At 41.1% G+C, this 15,236-nt stretch overlaps 1 protein-coding gene across 1 annotated transcript; it reads left to right on the top strand.

Moving 5' to 3' along the window:
- Positions 1-9,228: 9,228 nt before the first annotated feature.
- TASL (TLR adaptor interacting with endolysosomal SLC15A4) lies at positions 9,229-10,781 on the top strand (the record flags this gene model as incomplete). Its single annotated transcript, XM_080613776.1, has 1 exon — positions 9,229-10,781. One exon carries the CDS (start codon positions 9,229-9,231, stop codon positions 10,087-10,089), a length of 861 nt encoding a protein of 286 aa, XP_080469902.1. The 3' UTR covers positions 10,090-10,781.
- Between the last annotated feature and the right edge of the window lie 4,455 nt (positions 10,782-15,236).

Raw genomic sequence — 15,236 nt, forward strand, 5'->3', positions numbered from 1 at the left:
AGGTGGTAATCTTATGGTGTTATCTTTGACCTTTGAAATTTCAAAATTCCTAGTTAATAGCATAGACATACCAAAAGGGGATAGAGCTATAATTGTTTGATAACCTGATCAATCTTACTTTGTACATGCCTGCTTGAATATATGTACATGAAAATTGATTTATTTTCTGCACTTATGCTGAAAAGCAATGGAAAGCTATGGAATATTGATCCTCTCAAAGGCTCCCAACTTATTGTTTCTAGAACGCAAACATTTCACCTAGAAGTGACAGGCAGCTGCTTTGCACTGCTCGACAAAACAGGCCCAGGCTAAGCAGAGATTTACTTATACTGAACCTCTGTGGTGGAGCATGTAGGTGTACAAAAGGAACTTCAACCTTGTGTTTATGACAGTATAGCATTATCAGTTACAACATACTGAGACATGCTGGGTGAATGGCATCAGTGGGCAAGGGTTACTCGGTGAAGAAATGATAAACTGTCCAGTAGAATCCTATAGATGAGTCCCTTGACAACATTTTTCTGTTCTGCTTAAATCAGCCAATAGTGCACCACATTTGGAGCAGATGTGAACAGTGGAACAGCTGGTGCTGAAACCCTACCTCTATGGTATACATGTTCCGAGGCAGTCAGATTTGACTAGCTCCGCTGCATCCTGTGAAAGCCCATGGGGAAACTTGCCCATGGCACATTTGAAGTATGGTCCTGGTGAGTGTCCCCCTGCTGAGTTTCATTCAAAAGAAATCTGCTTCACATTATTAAAAGAGGCAAAGCACAGTGAGGGCATACAACTGGCAGATTTGTTTTGGAAATAAACTCCTGAACTGAAATAAAAAGCTAAGGTGTATATAGGGTCAAAATTAAAGCAGTTTCCTGGGGAAAACTCCCTGGGAGTAGAAAGAATGTGGTAGAGAAGGAAACAGGAACTGTGCAACTTACTTCAAATGTTTTCCTTTTCACCTGTGGGAGCAGGGATAACACATTCTTGATGCCCTGGGCTTACTGTAGTGGAGTACACTGATAAAAATAAATTGGCTTTGCCTCAGACAATCTGAGCTACATTTACAGATGAGGAGACTGACTGAGACTCCCTAAGGTGCTAAAGCTTTCCCTCTCCTCTCACACAGTTCTACATCTCTCTTCCATAGACACATACAGCTACTGTGTACAAATACAGATAGTGTTTGACTTCCTCTAGAGCACTAAAAACATTACATGCGCATGCCTGGGGAAATAAAAATAAAGCCATTTATTTTTTCCAAATCTAAGTGCCCGAAAGCAAGTCTTGAATCCATACTGAGGTATCTCTATAAAGTAGATATAGTTTTCAGTGGTGCTGGGTAGCTGTGCTTTTCTGGCTGTGGAAGAACTTTTTACTTTCAAAAAATCTGCCCATTTGTATCTGGCTATTTTTATATGGACTTAGATGATTTTTAATATATTTTGAAAACTTTCTGAGGACCTCTACAGAAATCCTTTTTTATACTACCAAAGTTATTTCCCAGCAGTCTAACTAGAAATACTGAGCTTCTGTGTATATAAAGACGTCTGGATATACAAAAGAGGTAAAATTTCCTAGCAATTTATTTCTTGCTCCCCTCAATACTATTTCAACCAGATATAGAAACACTGAAAAAAATGTTGGCCCTGCATACATTTGTCAAGGCCTCAGACTGACCCACAGTACCAGTGAAAGATCAGAGGAAAAAAAATCAATAATATTAATGTTAAGCATAAAAGAGTTGTCTGTTACTGCAGCGGCTTTGTTTCCACAGGAGCACTTTTACAGCAAAGACATCTGTTGAGGTTTGCATTAAACTGCCATTTTTTTTCCAGTTTTTGTGCTTTTTAGATGCTGTTGATCTTAACATAGCATATGATTGGGTACAACATTATTTGATTAAACTGTTGTATGCACTAGCTAGTGGTGTATAGGTAAGGCCAGACTCACATATGTACTTTTTCCATGCCTATGGCTAAGAAGACTTTGTATACTACTCCCAATTATGTATCATATCACAGTGAATATTTAGAAAAAATATGTTAAGAGAAATGTTGAACTGCCTCATATTTTTCTGGCTGTCAGAGTTGGAGGTTTCTGAGAAAAAAAATAAGGAAAGGAGTTAAAATACCCTGAGAATGAAAATAATTTTTTCTTATTATTGCAAAGTATGGATGCCTGATGATGGGTTTTTAAGCAAATTCTGTACATCCTTTTGGGATCCATTCAAACACTCCAGTTACATCCTTTAAACAGTATAGAATATATAAATTATATATATATAATATATATATAACATAGAATTATAGAATCTGTTGGGTTGGAAACGACCTTAAAGATCATCCAGTTCCAACCCCCCTGCCATGGACAGGGACACCTTCCACTAGACCAGGTTGCTCAAAGCCTCATAAGGAATGTGTTCTTTAAGGAATACTCTAACACCAATCTCAAAGCCGTAAACCTCAAGCTTGAAGGGTGAACTCCCCCTTGCCCAAGGTGTTTTCATACACTGCCCCTGCTATGACAAGCTGCCTTCATGGGGATGGCAGGCACTAGGTACCAAGGGCATCTCAAGTCTAACTTTCTTCATGACAGGTTTTGCAGATTCCAAGCAAAACCTGACAAACCAGCTGAGCCGTAAGGCTTGGTGGAAGATGAGATATATGAGGGTCTGCAGACAAGAAAGTAGGCCTGCTGGGAAATGCATGTCTGCTTTGACATCTCAGTCTTCCTACCTATTTGGCATGACAATCTTGACATGTCTAGATGTCTTGAGGTGTCAATTAAAAGGAAAACGATAGGTAGTGGTTGAAGTGGGATACACTGTAAACTTGCCAACAAATAAGCAGTTTCTCTAAGATTGGTCTGGCTGTTCAATTCACTAGTTTTGGGGTTTTTTTTAAGACCAGTTAATAAAGAGACGTCCTCGACTGAGTGTGTTGCAATCAGCTATTTTAACAGCACACAGTTTCACAACAAAGTTTCGTTTAGACATAAAAGAGGAAGCAAGTTCAGCATGCTGCTGTTCAGTCAGTTATAAAAACCTCTTATCTCCTAAGGGACTTTCTTTCTATACTTCTGTGCTATAGAGGAGTAGAAATAAAACACATGTCATCTTAGAAGCGTATTTAAAAAGGAAATAAAAGCAGAGTGTTGCATTTTGGGGTAGGACAGACTCACGGGAAGCTTTAAACTGGTTAGAAGACAACAAATTTTCTGTGCCTGGTCTGCTGCTGTATCTTTGGAGGTAAGAATTAAAATATGCTGTGCATTATATAAATGTATGAAAGTATTGCTCTTGCTTATCAAAGTGGCTCAGCTCTGTTTGTGTGGGATCGCAGCTGGTAAAATGGAGATGTACTTTTTCTGTTTTGTATGCATGTGTGTGTTTGCAGCATCTCATCCGCTGTCCACATGCAGTTTCTGCTGCCTTAAGGAGTGATGGGAACATTTCAAATGTGCCTTCTTCACAACCATGACTGACTGTGATTGCTATGCAACTTCGAAATACCGAAATACAAGTGAAAAATTGTTCCTCTGGTATTTCTAAAGCCTTTCATAAAAGCATAGTAAAAATTGGAGGTTTTTAGTATACTTTCAAAAGGGAGCCTTACCAGCTGTGTTGCTTTTATCATAATTCTGGTATTTTTATTGGTCTTACTGTGCATGTTAGTGTACTGTCTAAATAATGTCCTCGATGGGGAGTACTCAATTTGTAGATTAGAAATAAAAATCGACACCATAACAGATAAACTTGGGCATCGTATTAAAAAAGAATTAATAGAAAAAAGCTTAGACTTCTCTCAGACCGAGATGACGTTAAAAGGTATAAACAAGTGTTATCTGTTTATTTTCCTGATTCATAGTGAATTTCTTCGTTTGCTTCTAATTCACAGCTTGACATGGGCATACACATATAACATGCACCCTGTCCCCTTGTTTTTATGCTCTACAGCAGACATGAGTAATGTTTCAATGCTTGTTAGTGCATCATTTCCCTTCAATCTCTTGTGAAACCCCTTCAGCCTTTTCTGTCTTTCTTGCTTTAGCATTTATTCTTTTCAATTCTAGAAAGTGTATTCTCTTCTATAAGAGCGCACATGAATTTATTTCCCCTTTTCTTCAACGGCTCAGATACAAAATACCGCAGTCCATATAGTTCAGTCATGATAACAACTAACAACTCATTAAAATAAACACAGAAATCCAAAACCATGAGATTATTTCCACCCCAGAAAGACATGAAAGCAAAGTGTAGTGGAAGGTGTCCCTACCTATTGCAGGAGGATTGGAACTAGATGATCTCTAAGGTTCCTTCCAACCCAAACCTTTCTATGATTCTATGATTATGAATGTAGTGCCCAATTCTGTCCTGCCTCACATTTCATGTTGCTGCTTACAGCTGTGGATATGAGATGTAAAATGTTGTCAAATGAGGTTGATGAGATCCTAAACCAACTTTGTATGGATATGGATGACTAAGAAAAATATGCAAAATTATGAACCAGGCTTGCTCTGTATGAAGTTTCAAGGAACTTGAACTGATAAAACAGACTTGAATGGGAAATTATTTGAGAGCTCAAGAAACTGTATTTAGCCACATACAGTCTTAATTGTATTTTTATGGAAGCCTGTGCCCCCACCTCCACTGAAAGATAGGACAACACTCAAACAATACAATAAGAACGCATTTTTTTTCCAAAATGAAAGAAACCAGGTGCTCCCAAAGCTCACTGCCATCCATTTAGCATGATGAAAAATGGGTAGACACTTGTATAACAAGAACATTCAACAGGAACCTAGATGAGATTATCTAGCACACTGTCCATCTGGAAAATCTCCAGCGATGGTGACTCCACCAGGTCCCTTTCACCAAGGCTGCTCCCTAGCCACGTCAGATCCTAGCCTGTACTGGGCATTTGGTTATGTTGTATCATGTGCAGGACCTTGCACTTGTCTTTGTTGACAAAGATGGTTCTTCCTGACACACTTTTCCATCCTGTCCAGGTCTCTCTGTAAGATGTCTTTCCCTCCTGATGCGTCCACCTCACTACACAGTTTCCTGTCATCATCATTACCTGTACCCAAGCCAGCCCCAGGCACTGGAGACAGTCTTATCAAATGGGGTTCAGATACCAAAGATCAAGTGGGTTTCAGGCATTAAAGAAAGGCTATATTCATCCATAGGCACAGGTACATAGACACATACCTTCTTCATTCTCCTGATTTCCCTACACTGGCTGCACTGAGGCTTCCTGGAAGCTGTTTCACAGCACTGGAAGGTACTGAAGTATACACAGGCTCGCTCTCCAGCCCATGCTGCTTGCCAGGTGAACTCTTGCATGCATGTCGTGCAACCTGAGATAGATCTCAAACCACAGTGAGGAAATCTGCTGTATCTCCACAGACTGTAAAATCGTTTCTTAAAATGGGGAAAAAATGCTACTGATGGCTCCACAGGATTTGAGTTCGAGACAGGGGAACTAAAATCTCATCTAGAATCCCATCTAGTAAGTCAGCTAGAAGTTAAGGTACACGTTGTGATAAAACTTGATCTCTAACCACCAGCAGCACAACTTTAGTGCCATTCAGAGCCTTGCCTTCAGTAGGGATCTTAAAGCCAGACATACACAAAGCAAGCTTGTTTCTTATATGAGTTTCCATCCCCTCTTTTTGCAATGCAAAAGAATGTCCCTTTCCCTACTGAGCTGTGATCCCAGCTGGCACCACATTCTTTCCATTCTCCCTAGCAACTTTTCATCTTGCTCAGGTTTGTATATAGGACACAATTTATCATACCTCTTTGTGTACACTTCTCAGAATTTCCTTAACCGTTTTGCTTATCCTGAGCCAAGAACTCCCATTCTGTTTGCCTGCTCCCAGACTCTAATCTGAGGTCTTTATGCAAACACTGGCACCATCTTTAAGCATTATAACCCAGCAGACTTGCTGCCACTCAGAAGATACTGACAATACCACTGAATTCTCCACGAGGCTTTAAACATTCATCCTGCATTTAGGCTTTTCTTACACTGAAGAGGTGAACAAAAACCCCAGGCAAGACATATGAGTTTTTAAGATCATCTGACAGTAATAAAGACTATGTTAAATAGAAACGAGTGTGAACTGTGCAGTCTTCTCTCTCTGTCTCTACCAGGCTTGGATAGAATGTAGTGAGTTCCCATTGCCAGAACAGTAGCCACACAAGGAAAAATCTCTTTGTTCACCTAGGATGCAAAGTGCATCAGATCAAAATTATAAAAGAGACTGTTTTTCCTTGTGCAAGGAAAAAAATTCAGTAATTTTCATGAAGAGGGAAGTGAAATCTGAATTTAAAGAGCACAAAACCCAAAATATTGAAAGACAATAGATAAAATCCCCATGCACTTGGAATCCTGGTACATACGTGTGACTGAGGTGTTGAAGGGGGATTAAGAGAAGTGGCACGAGAAGCAGAATTAATGAAAACTGTCATCCTTATCAGACATAAAATACAAGAATTAAAGGCGACCCAACTGCGTGACCAGCAATTGGTAATGATGGAATGACAACTTGACAGAGTTATATTATTAAGTACCAGAACGTCTCTTTTGCATTCAGGCTCTCAGCACTGCCTATCAAAACTTCAATCAGATTTCCTTGCAGAGCTGGGAATAGATTAGTGCAACAGTCCTTGCTGCTTCGAAGGGTAAGCTTGTAACTCATTCAACAAAACACACAACTCCTGAGGAGGATGGAAGCCTAATCCTTTTCAATTTGCCAATTCTTTTGTTTCCACTCCTGTCTCAGACATCATGCTCTGAAACTCTTAAAATAAGTATTGCAGAAGGCAGTGCAGAGAAATGAAACCGATGGTTTCATTTCTCTAATGTATCACCTTATGACAGAAACAACAAACATCTGGGTAGTAGGAAAGACAGAAGTGTCACATGCTACCTGAACCCAATTGGCTTTGCCTACGTTGGTTGAGCAGTGAACAGGCCATATGTTCCACTCATTTCTCAGAATCCACATTAAAAATAAGCATAGGATTAACCGCATAGGAATTCCAGACTCGTTCGTAGTGACTTTGAAATCAGGCCATCTGGGCCCTAGATGACTGGGGGGGAAGGGAATAGCCTTTGCACTGCAAAGGAGAGGAACAGAAGAAGAGAAAGGGGGGTGCATTGATAACCTGAGTAGCTCTTAGCATTTGGCTAAGATTTTTGTGGTAGCACTTAAATTACAGCTAAAAACTTAAGCAAGGGACCAGAAGCATACTGCAAGGAATGCTAAGACCCAAGCGTGATTTCCACTCCCCCCTCCTTGTGTAAATAGATCACTTTTCATGAGATGTTACCTGCCTGTGGGAAATCTCACACAGCTAGCAGCAGAAGGGAGGATCCAGGGTCACCAAAGCAAGTGTTTGGACACATTTAATTTTCTGTGAATATTTCCTTCTGAAGGAAGTTCATTTTCCCTCCAACCCTCTTCATAGTGTGGAAGTGATTTTCTCCTTCTTCCTCCTGAGGAAAGTCTTTTCTCATGCTGTCTCCTTCCTAATATTGGCATAAAGTCTATATCCACGCTTGGACAGGACTTAGCCAACATTTGTTATTAGTGCGGCATTTTGTACTTGCAACTGTGACACATGAAATAATTTGCTAAGAAATGAGAGTCCATTCACTCTTGGAAAAGATAAGTTGAACAGTCGACAGCAGCATGGGGTAGTGCAGCGTGTGCCAGAGAGATGACACCTCCCCATTCACAGTTTGTGGGAAGATGTTCCCATTCTGGTGCTGCATCACAACGTGTGTTGTGAAATAGACAGGCAAACTGTCAAATAAGTGGAACATATGTTCATATCTGCAGAGTCAGTACCCGTTAAGGATTAAAATTATATAATTGGATTAAAATTATATAGTTGGATTAAATAGCAAATGAAGAGAAGTACTCATTCTTAAAACAAAGACAAGTTATTTGTTCCTCTATCAGATAAGATATTTTCTACTATAGAAAGAAAGGAACTGTTTTTATTTTAACTGACTTTTACTTAAGATTTACTTTCTTTTTGCTAGACCACAACATTTTTTAAGGAAAACTTTCTCACTGACCATTTCCTTGGCATCTATTAAAAGAAAAGACACAGAAGTGGACTTAAGAGCAATTATGTGGTAGTGGAGCTGCTAGAGCTTGGGCAGAACACTTGCTGATGTGCAGATGCATGTGTGTCCTTGCTAGCGAGTCCTGTCTTTCATTACTAACATGTCTGTGAAGCTTTTGAGACTAAGCTGCCTTCTCCGATTGTGGAGTGAGTTAGTGATTGCTGGAACCTGACTGTGCCTTTGTAGAAACACAGTGCAAAACTAATTTCAGAGCTGGTGGTGGTACTCATGACTAATCCAACAGTGAAGGAGCCAGCGTACTTCTGAAATGTGCACTTTCCTATGCATTGCACTGAAATATGTCCCTTCAAAAGTACACTGCAGATTTCTACGTCTAGGATAGTCGGCTTAAGATCCTTTCATAGTAACTGGAGAGTGATAAGCAAATCTAGGCCACAATTCCTCTCATAGGTGCCTTAAACAAGCCAAATGAATTGTGCCTCCAAAAAGCCTTGCTTTTGTCACTGACATTTTCGTGTCTAAAAGTTAGAGACAATCAATTCCAACCTGCTTTGCATACAGAAGTGCAAAGTGCTAATTTAACGATCATTGTTAATGAAAAAGGAACCACAGTTACAATCATTGATTAGTCTGGAACAGAAGGGGTGATATTCTCAATATGAATCCCAAATCAACATAGTTCAAGGCAGCTGACAAACCACAAAACAAAGGCTGCTTCAAAACATATGCGAAGAAGGGGAACCCCTTTGACTTCTTACTGAAGTTAAGGGCAAAAATACAGATACTTAAGTGTAAGATATTACAGCAATTATTATGACAATAAACCACTTCTTGTTCATCTCTTCTCAACTCACTGTTGTTGGATGTATTGGACATGCCATATATTATGTTATGCAGAATATGCTTTGATGTGGTTGAGTTATCATCACAAGAGGGAAACTAGCTGGTCAGTCATTGCCTCAAGTCTTTTAGAAAGACACTCTTGTTCATGTCCAAATTGGAAACATCTCTTTGCAGCTAGTAACAGACTTTCCAGTATAATCACCACTCAATGTGTTTTTAATGAACTAATGGTTTCTTGTCATTTTTCTGTCTTCTGGTGGCTGCTTTCCTTTGGTGAAGGATGCTGTCAGAAGGTTACCTTTACAGAATTGCCTACCTTTGTGAAGACCTGAACTGTGAGCTCTACAGCAAGAGTTCAGCTGAGGAAGTGGTGTATGAAATGAGGTCCATTAATTATTCTTCCATGGATGAAGCACAAGGAAAAAGCCTTCTTCAGAGATGCAGATATGTTGGCAAGTGTATTTCCTCTGTCTGCTCTAGAGGTAGCAAGCATAGCAGGAGGCAGAAGGATAATCTCCTACAACCTCCACAGCACCCCGCAACCACGGAGCAGCCATCTTCATCTATGCATGTCTGTGAGGGGCTGACAAAAAAAGACACCTACCTGGTTCCACCTTCCTGCAAAAGCATTTGTAAGAACTACAGCGATTTGCATATAGCTGGGGACTACGTGGTACCGATTAGCTCAGTGACAACAGATTTTACCTGTGACAGTGGCATCGGCCCCTTCTTGGAGTCCTCAGAGATTCCTCCCGCCATGGAGTCCATGAGGGTCCCCCCCACCAGCGACACCATTCACAAGCCGGCCCAAGGCTACTCCTCATGCTGGTGGCTGGCGAGCTTAGTGCCCCACCAGCAGCCCCTCTCCGACTCAGCCCTGAACAACTACCTCGAACAGAAGCTGGTAGAACTCTATAAGCAGTACATCATGGATAGCACAGCAAACAGGGCATCCTCCACTCACATCCTGGCCTCGGAACTTATCATGACTAATGTAGATCAAATCAGCATGCAGATATCACGGGAGAGGAATATGGAGACCACCAAGGCCAAGGACATTGTCATTAGCCGCTTCTTACAAATAGCCAGTGGAAAAATATCCTCAGAAATTAGCACACCTAGTCTGCATATTTCCCAGTAATAGCCACACTAATGCATAGTATTTGCATGTCTGCTGTTAGAAAGCTTTTATGTTCTGCAAGGTCAATTTACAGTTTTTTAAGACATTTTTCTGCTTCTTAAAAATGCATTTACTATCTACCATTTAAATTAAACCTTTCAGTATGCATTAAATAAGTGAAAATATCTGTACTCTGCAGCCCCTATTGTGGAGCAGGTGATTTATTGGGTTGGGCTTTTTTGTTTTTTTGCTTTTTTTTAAAAAACAGTTTTTCCTTAAAGGCTTATTTTAGTGAGCTTCAGAAGTTTTCAAAATGTTTTGTAGAAAAATGAATAAGAGCATATGGCTCTCCTTCCTCCCCACATGCTTGACATATTGTTTCAACTTTCCTCTGTCTGGAGTCTGCCATCCTACCTTGGGGTCTGTGTGCAGCAGGGGCTTGCACCCACACAAGCACAAGCCCAGTGGTGGCAGAGCCACACAAATACAGAACTTAGAATCTTATCCAGTTCATCTCCCTACCCCAAGTGGCTTTACTTAAGACATCCCTCGAAAACTTTTGTAATTTATCCTTAAAGATATTAACGGATCAACACTTTACGGTTTCTTCTATACTAACCCTGATTTTTTAGTTGGTGTCTTCCTGTGCAAAAGTTACTAGCCCTTTTTGTGAAGAAAAACTGTTTCCAAACAGCGTGCACATGTACCTGTGTGTTTGCACTGGACTGAACTGTTACAACAGTCGCTGATGACGTCTGGTCACAGACAGACTACTTACAGACCAGCTACTTACAGACCTGCAGCTGTGGAGTGGTTGTGTGGGTATAGCGATGATAGCAAAGGGGGAAAAGGAAGAATTCTCCTTTAAGAGAATTGCACATTGAAAAGTAAGGGCTATTCCAAAGCCCATTTAATTAATGTGAACATTTCGTCTGAATGCAGAAAGAAAACTGAAACAAGCTGCTCAGCAGCTTGGCTAACCATTTCTTTTGTTAGGATCATTGCTGTGTATCATGTGTATAATTTGAACCTGATGTATTTATAATAGGATGGCCCTTTTTTTGCAAAATTTCACTAAGTCTTACAAAAGAAGAAAACAAAAAGGAAAAGAGCAGCCTTGTGGCGATTGTGGCAAGGATGGTTACCTACTTTCAGTCTGTATCATGTAGAACATATTGTCAATGCCAATCCATCATTGGTTTCCAAGTATAATATTAATACTAATTTATCATAAATATTAATATTTTTTTCACATTATTGATTCCACAGTGTTGTTTTGGCCTTTGTGCTCTTATTTCAAAACAAATGTAAAATAGTCAGTTTATTCTATTGCTGCTGTCTTTTCAGAGGTTACTGGGATCACAGTATCACAGTATCACAGCATGTTAGAGATTGGAAGGGACCTCAAAAGATCATCTAGTCCAATCCCCCTGCCAGAGCAGGAACACCTAGATAAGGTTACATAGGAATGTGTCCAGGCGGGTTTTGAATGTCTCCAGAGAAGGAGACTCCACAACCTCCCTGGGCAGCCTGTTCCAGTGTTCTGTCACCCTCACTGAGAAGAAGTTTCTTCTCAAGTTTAAGTGGAACCTCTTGTGTTCCAGTTTGTACCCATTACCCCTTGTCCTATCATTGTTTGCCACTGAGAAGAGCCTGGCTCCATCCTCGTGACACTCCCCCTTCATATATTTATATACACTAATAAGGTCACCCCTCAGTCTCCTCTTCTCCAAACTATAGAGACCCAGCTCCCTCAGCCTTTCCTCATAAGGGAGATGCTCCACTCCCTTAATCATCTTAGTTGCCCTGCGCTGGACTCTCTCCAGCAGGTCCCTGTCCTTCTTGAACTGAGGGGGCCAGAACTGGACACAATATTCCAGATGCGGTCTCACCAGGGCAGAGTAGAGGGGAAGGAGGACCTCTCTCGACCTACTGACCACCCCCCTTCTAATACACCCCAGGATGCCATTGGCCTTCTTGGCCACAAGGGCACAGTGTTGGCTCATGGTCATCCTGCCATCCACTAGGACCCTGCTTGTGCAATGAAGGGGTATCCAAAAATCAGTTGCCATAATAACCGTTTATGTGTGAATCCAGAGTCTGTATATCTGTTGCCATAGCAGCCTACCCAAATACTATTATTCAGCAATTCAAGACAGATAATTTCTGCCATATGATATTTGTAGACTGTGATCAAATGCATTTTAAAAATAGAAAAAAATGCTAGTTTTTAAGAGAAAATACCATTCATGGTAATGCAAAGGCACACACGTGTTCTGTATGCAAAATCCATTACCAACAAATCTCTCAAAATTCTCCCAGAGTAAAAAGATACACTAGAATCTATGAAATGGCTTGCAGAGGACAGCAAAAGCAAGCAAATATTGTAGTTTTATGTCCTGCAGATTCAGGCATTTCAAAACATTGGGATTTTGTTCATGCCTATTGACATTCACATCACTGAATTTTAGTAGCAAAAGATGTCTTTGAAAGCAACTTTCAGAGTTAAATACATAAATCAATACCTTTGCTGAAAGAGCTGGCACCTTCATCAGAGAACATAATTGATTCTTACACTCAACTCTACCCACTCCACAGACCAGGTCCTGCGCAAACAAAATGACACTTTATCATCTGTTACTTAGAAGTCCAGATCTTGATTTCCCCCCAGCTGGTAGGGTTGTGGCCAAATCTGCAGGTGGCATCCACTCACCACAACCTCCTGACTCAGAACCAACACAGGGAACAGCAAGGGCAGCTGGAGAGCAGGGGCTGGGAGGTCTGCCTAGACCCACAGGGAAAGGTCCTCTGGTTTACTGGGCTCACTCCATAGCTGCCATGTGAAAGGGCTGCAACAAGAACGAGGGGCTTAGTACTCAAGAGGACAGCGCGGTTATAGCAGTGGGCTACAGAGCAGGGGAGAAGAAAGACAAGTCTTAAATGTACAAAAACATGGCTCCTGCATATATAGCAGGCATGTTTGATACTTATATTTGGTTAATCAATCAACTACAAATCATCCAATTCTTGTACAGCTTTCTTCCAAGCAAATCACTTACTACAGCCATAGCCACATTCAAGTAAAGGTTTTATTTTGTACTGTCTGACATTTATGAATTTTATTCATGGAAGGTCATTATCATTGCGGAAGTTGATTTATTCCAGAAAGACTCCATCAACCACTTATTCCCCACATATGGTTATTTTCTTTTACCTGCCTAAATATACATCCCCATTTCATTTTGAGCCCTGCAGTGTACCTGCTTCTCGCATGAATTACATACAAGCCACATCCCATTATCTGAAGTAGTACAAAATGGCTTTTGGATTTAAGGCAGTTTCTACATAAACAAACAACTATTCCACTGTGCTCAGCTGAAAGTGCATTTATAACTCTGTCCTTCCTCCATTTAAAACTAATCTTCCTCTGCACAGGTGCCTCTCTAGGTGTGGCTGTTTCCTTCTAAAAGCACTTGGACAGCAATTAGGCTGCTATTACCATGAGTCAGGTTGTTATCTAATGCGATTATCGTTTCTCTCCTTCTCCCTCCCTCCCCTTCTCTTCTGCCTCAGGGTCAAACGTTTAAAGAGAGAGAGATCCCAATTTTTTAGTAGCTCTGTTAAATAACTAATTTTTAGCCAGGGGCACATTATTTCTTGACACAAGCTTATCAATATGCTGATGGAGTTCTAGTGTCTGGGGAATGTGCGTTGGAGAGGAGAGTTTGAATTCTGCCCTCACAATACTTCCTAATAATATGGCTATTTTAATATGGCTAAGATTGCTTAAGAAGGCACAGAAAAATGTAATGAATTATTCAGTAACTGTTTGGTTGGTATTTTGACCAGCTGTCAAGAAACTGATCTCAGAAGGGTAGTTTATATCCACCATCAGCATACGCTAGCAGCTTCCTTAGGAATTTTTTCCAGAACATGTTACTCATTGCTGATAACATGATTATAGCAGCTAGGAGTTTTGTTGTTTATATATAGCGTGACTGTGCCCCCAAGAGTCCAAGCCCATCACTGTGGCAGGTGAACACTACCCGTGTGTGCCTCCAGGAAGTCTGGGTGCACAGCATGATGAGAAAAATCCTTGGTGGGGGGGAGAAAAGAGGGAAAAGGCGGTCATCAGATTTGTTTCAACCAGGGGGTCCTGCATTTCGATTTAACCCCTCTGCTGGCTCTGATTTCTTATCCATACCAAAAAGCAGTGGGAGGGAAGAAGAAGGGATATAAAGTGCAGGATGGGCTTTGTGCTGAATGCGAAAGTGATCACATGAACATGAAATGTTCTGATTGCTGTGTTCAGATGAAGGCAAAAAGCTAAGCACCTAAAACTGAAATAAAGTGCTGCAGCGCTGACTCCAGCCAGGCATGTTGCTGGGGTTTCACCTCAGGGAAGCTGCTGCAGGGCAGGAGCAGCTTGGGATCTCCCACCACTGGTGGGTTCAATGGAGCACCTTGACGTTTAGCTCATTTACCTTCTGCTGTTCTTTCACAGGCTGAAGCAACAGGGAGTTATTTAGGACTGTCCCTTCCCTAAGCTTCTTTCTACCATGGGTTTCTCTCGGACATAGGACCTGCTGAGGATGTAACCAGCTGCCAGGAGCAGTTTGAGCTGACGAGGGGTGAAGAGGTGCAGGTTTTGTTACCATTTTTTATCAGAATTGCTGTAAAATATCTGGTACTGGTGTGGACAGGGGAGATATCTCTTTTTCTCCCAGATTCAGGAGGGACAATTACCAAGTTAGGGAGTTCACCATTTTACAGTGATGACTTGCTACAGATTTTAAACCAATGCTGAGATATGAAAGGTCTGCTGCACTTTTGCTAATTGATGAAGTTAATATCTTGTCACACATCTAGTGAAATGCAGCCTGTGTGCTTGCAATAGCTGGTGTGTGTCCACTTGGCATCTCTGTATTCCCAGAAGCAGCCTGCCTCTGACAGGCTATGGCTGGCATTCAGAAGGGGCAGGAATTTCTCCAGCTGCATTAATTACACACAGCATGGACACAACAGGCAGATTAAATCAATGTATTGATATTCGCCAGTGCAAGTGAGCAGGGCGGGCTTCTGTTTGGTGGAGCTAACATGGACCAAGACCTGGCTCCCAAGCTGTGCTGTGCTCAGTAGTACCATCACTGTCTTAGAAGACCATTCAC

The sequence above is a fragment of the Psittacula echo genome (assembly GCF_963264785.1).
Source record: "Psittacula echo genome assembly, chromosome: 3".
Lineage (NCBI taxonomy): Eukaryota > Metazoa > Chordata > Aves > Psittaciformes > Psittacidae > Psittacula > Psittacula echo.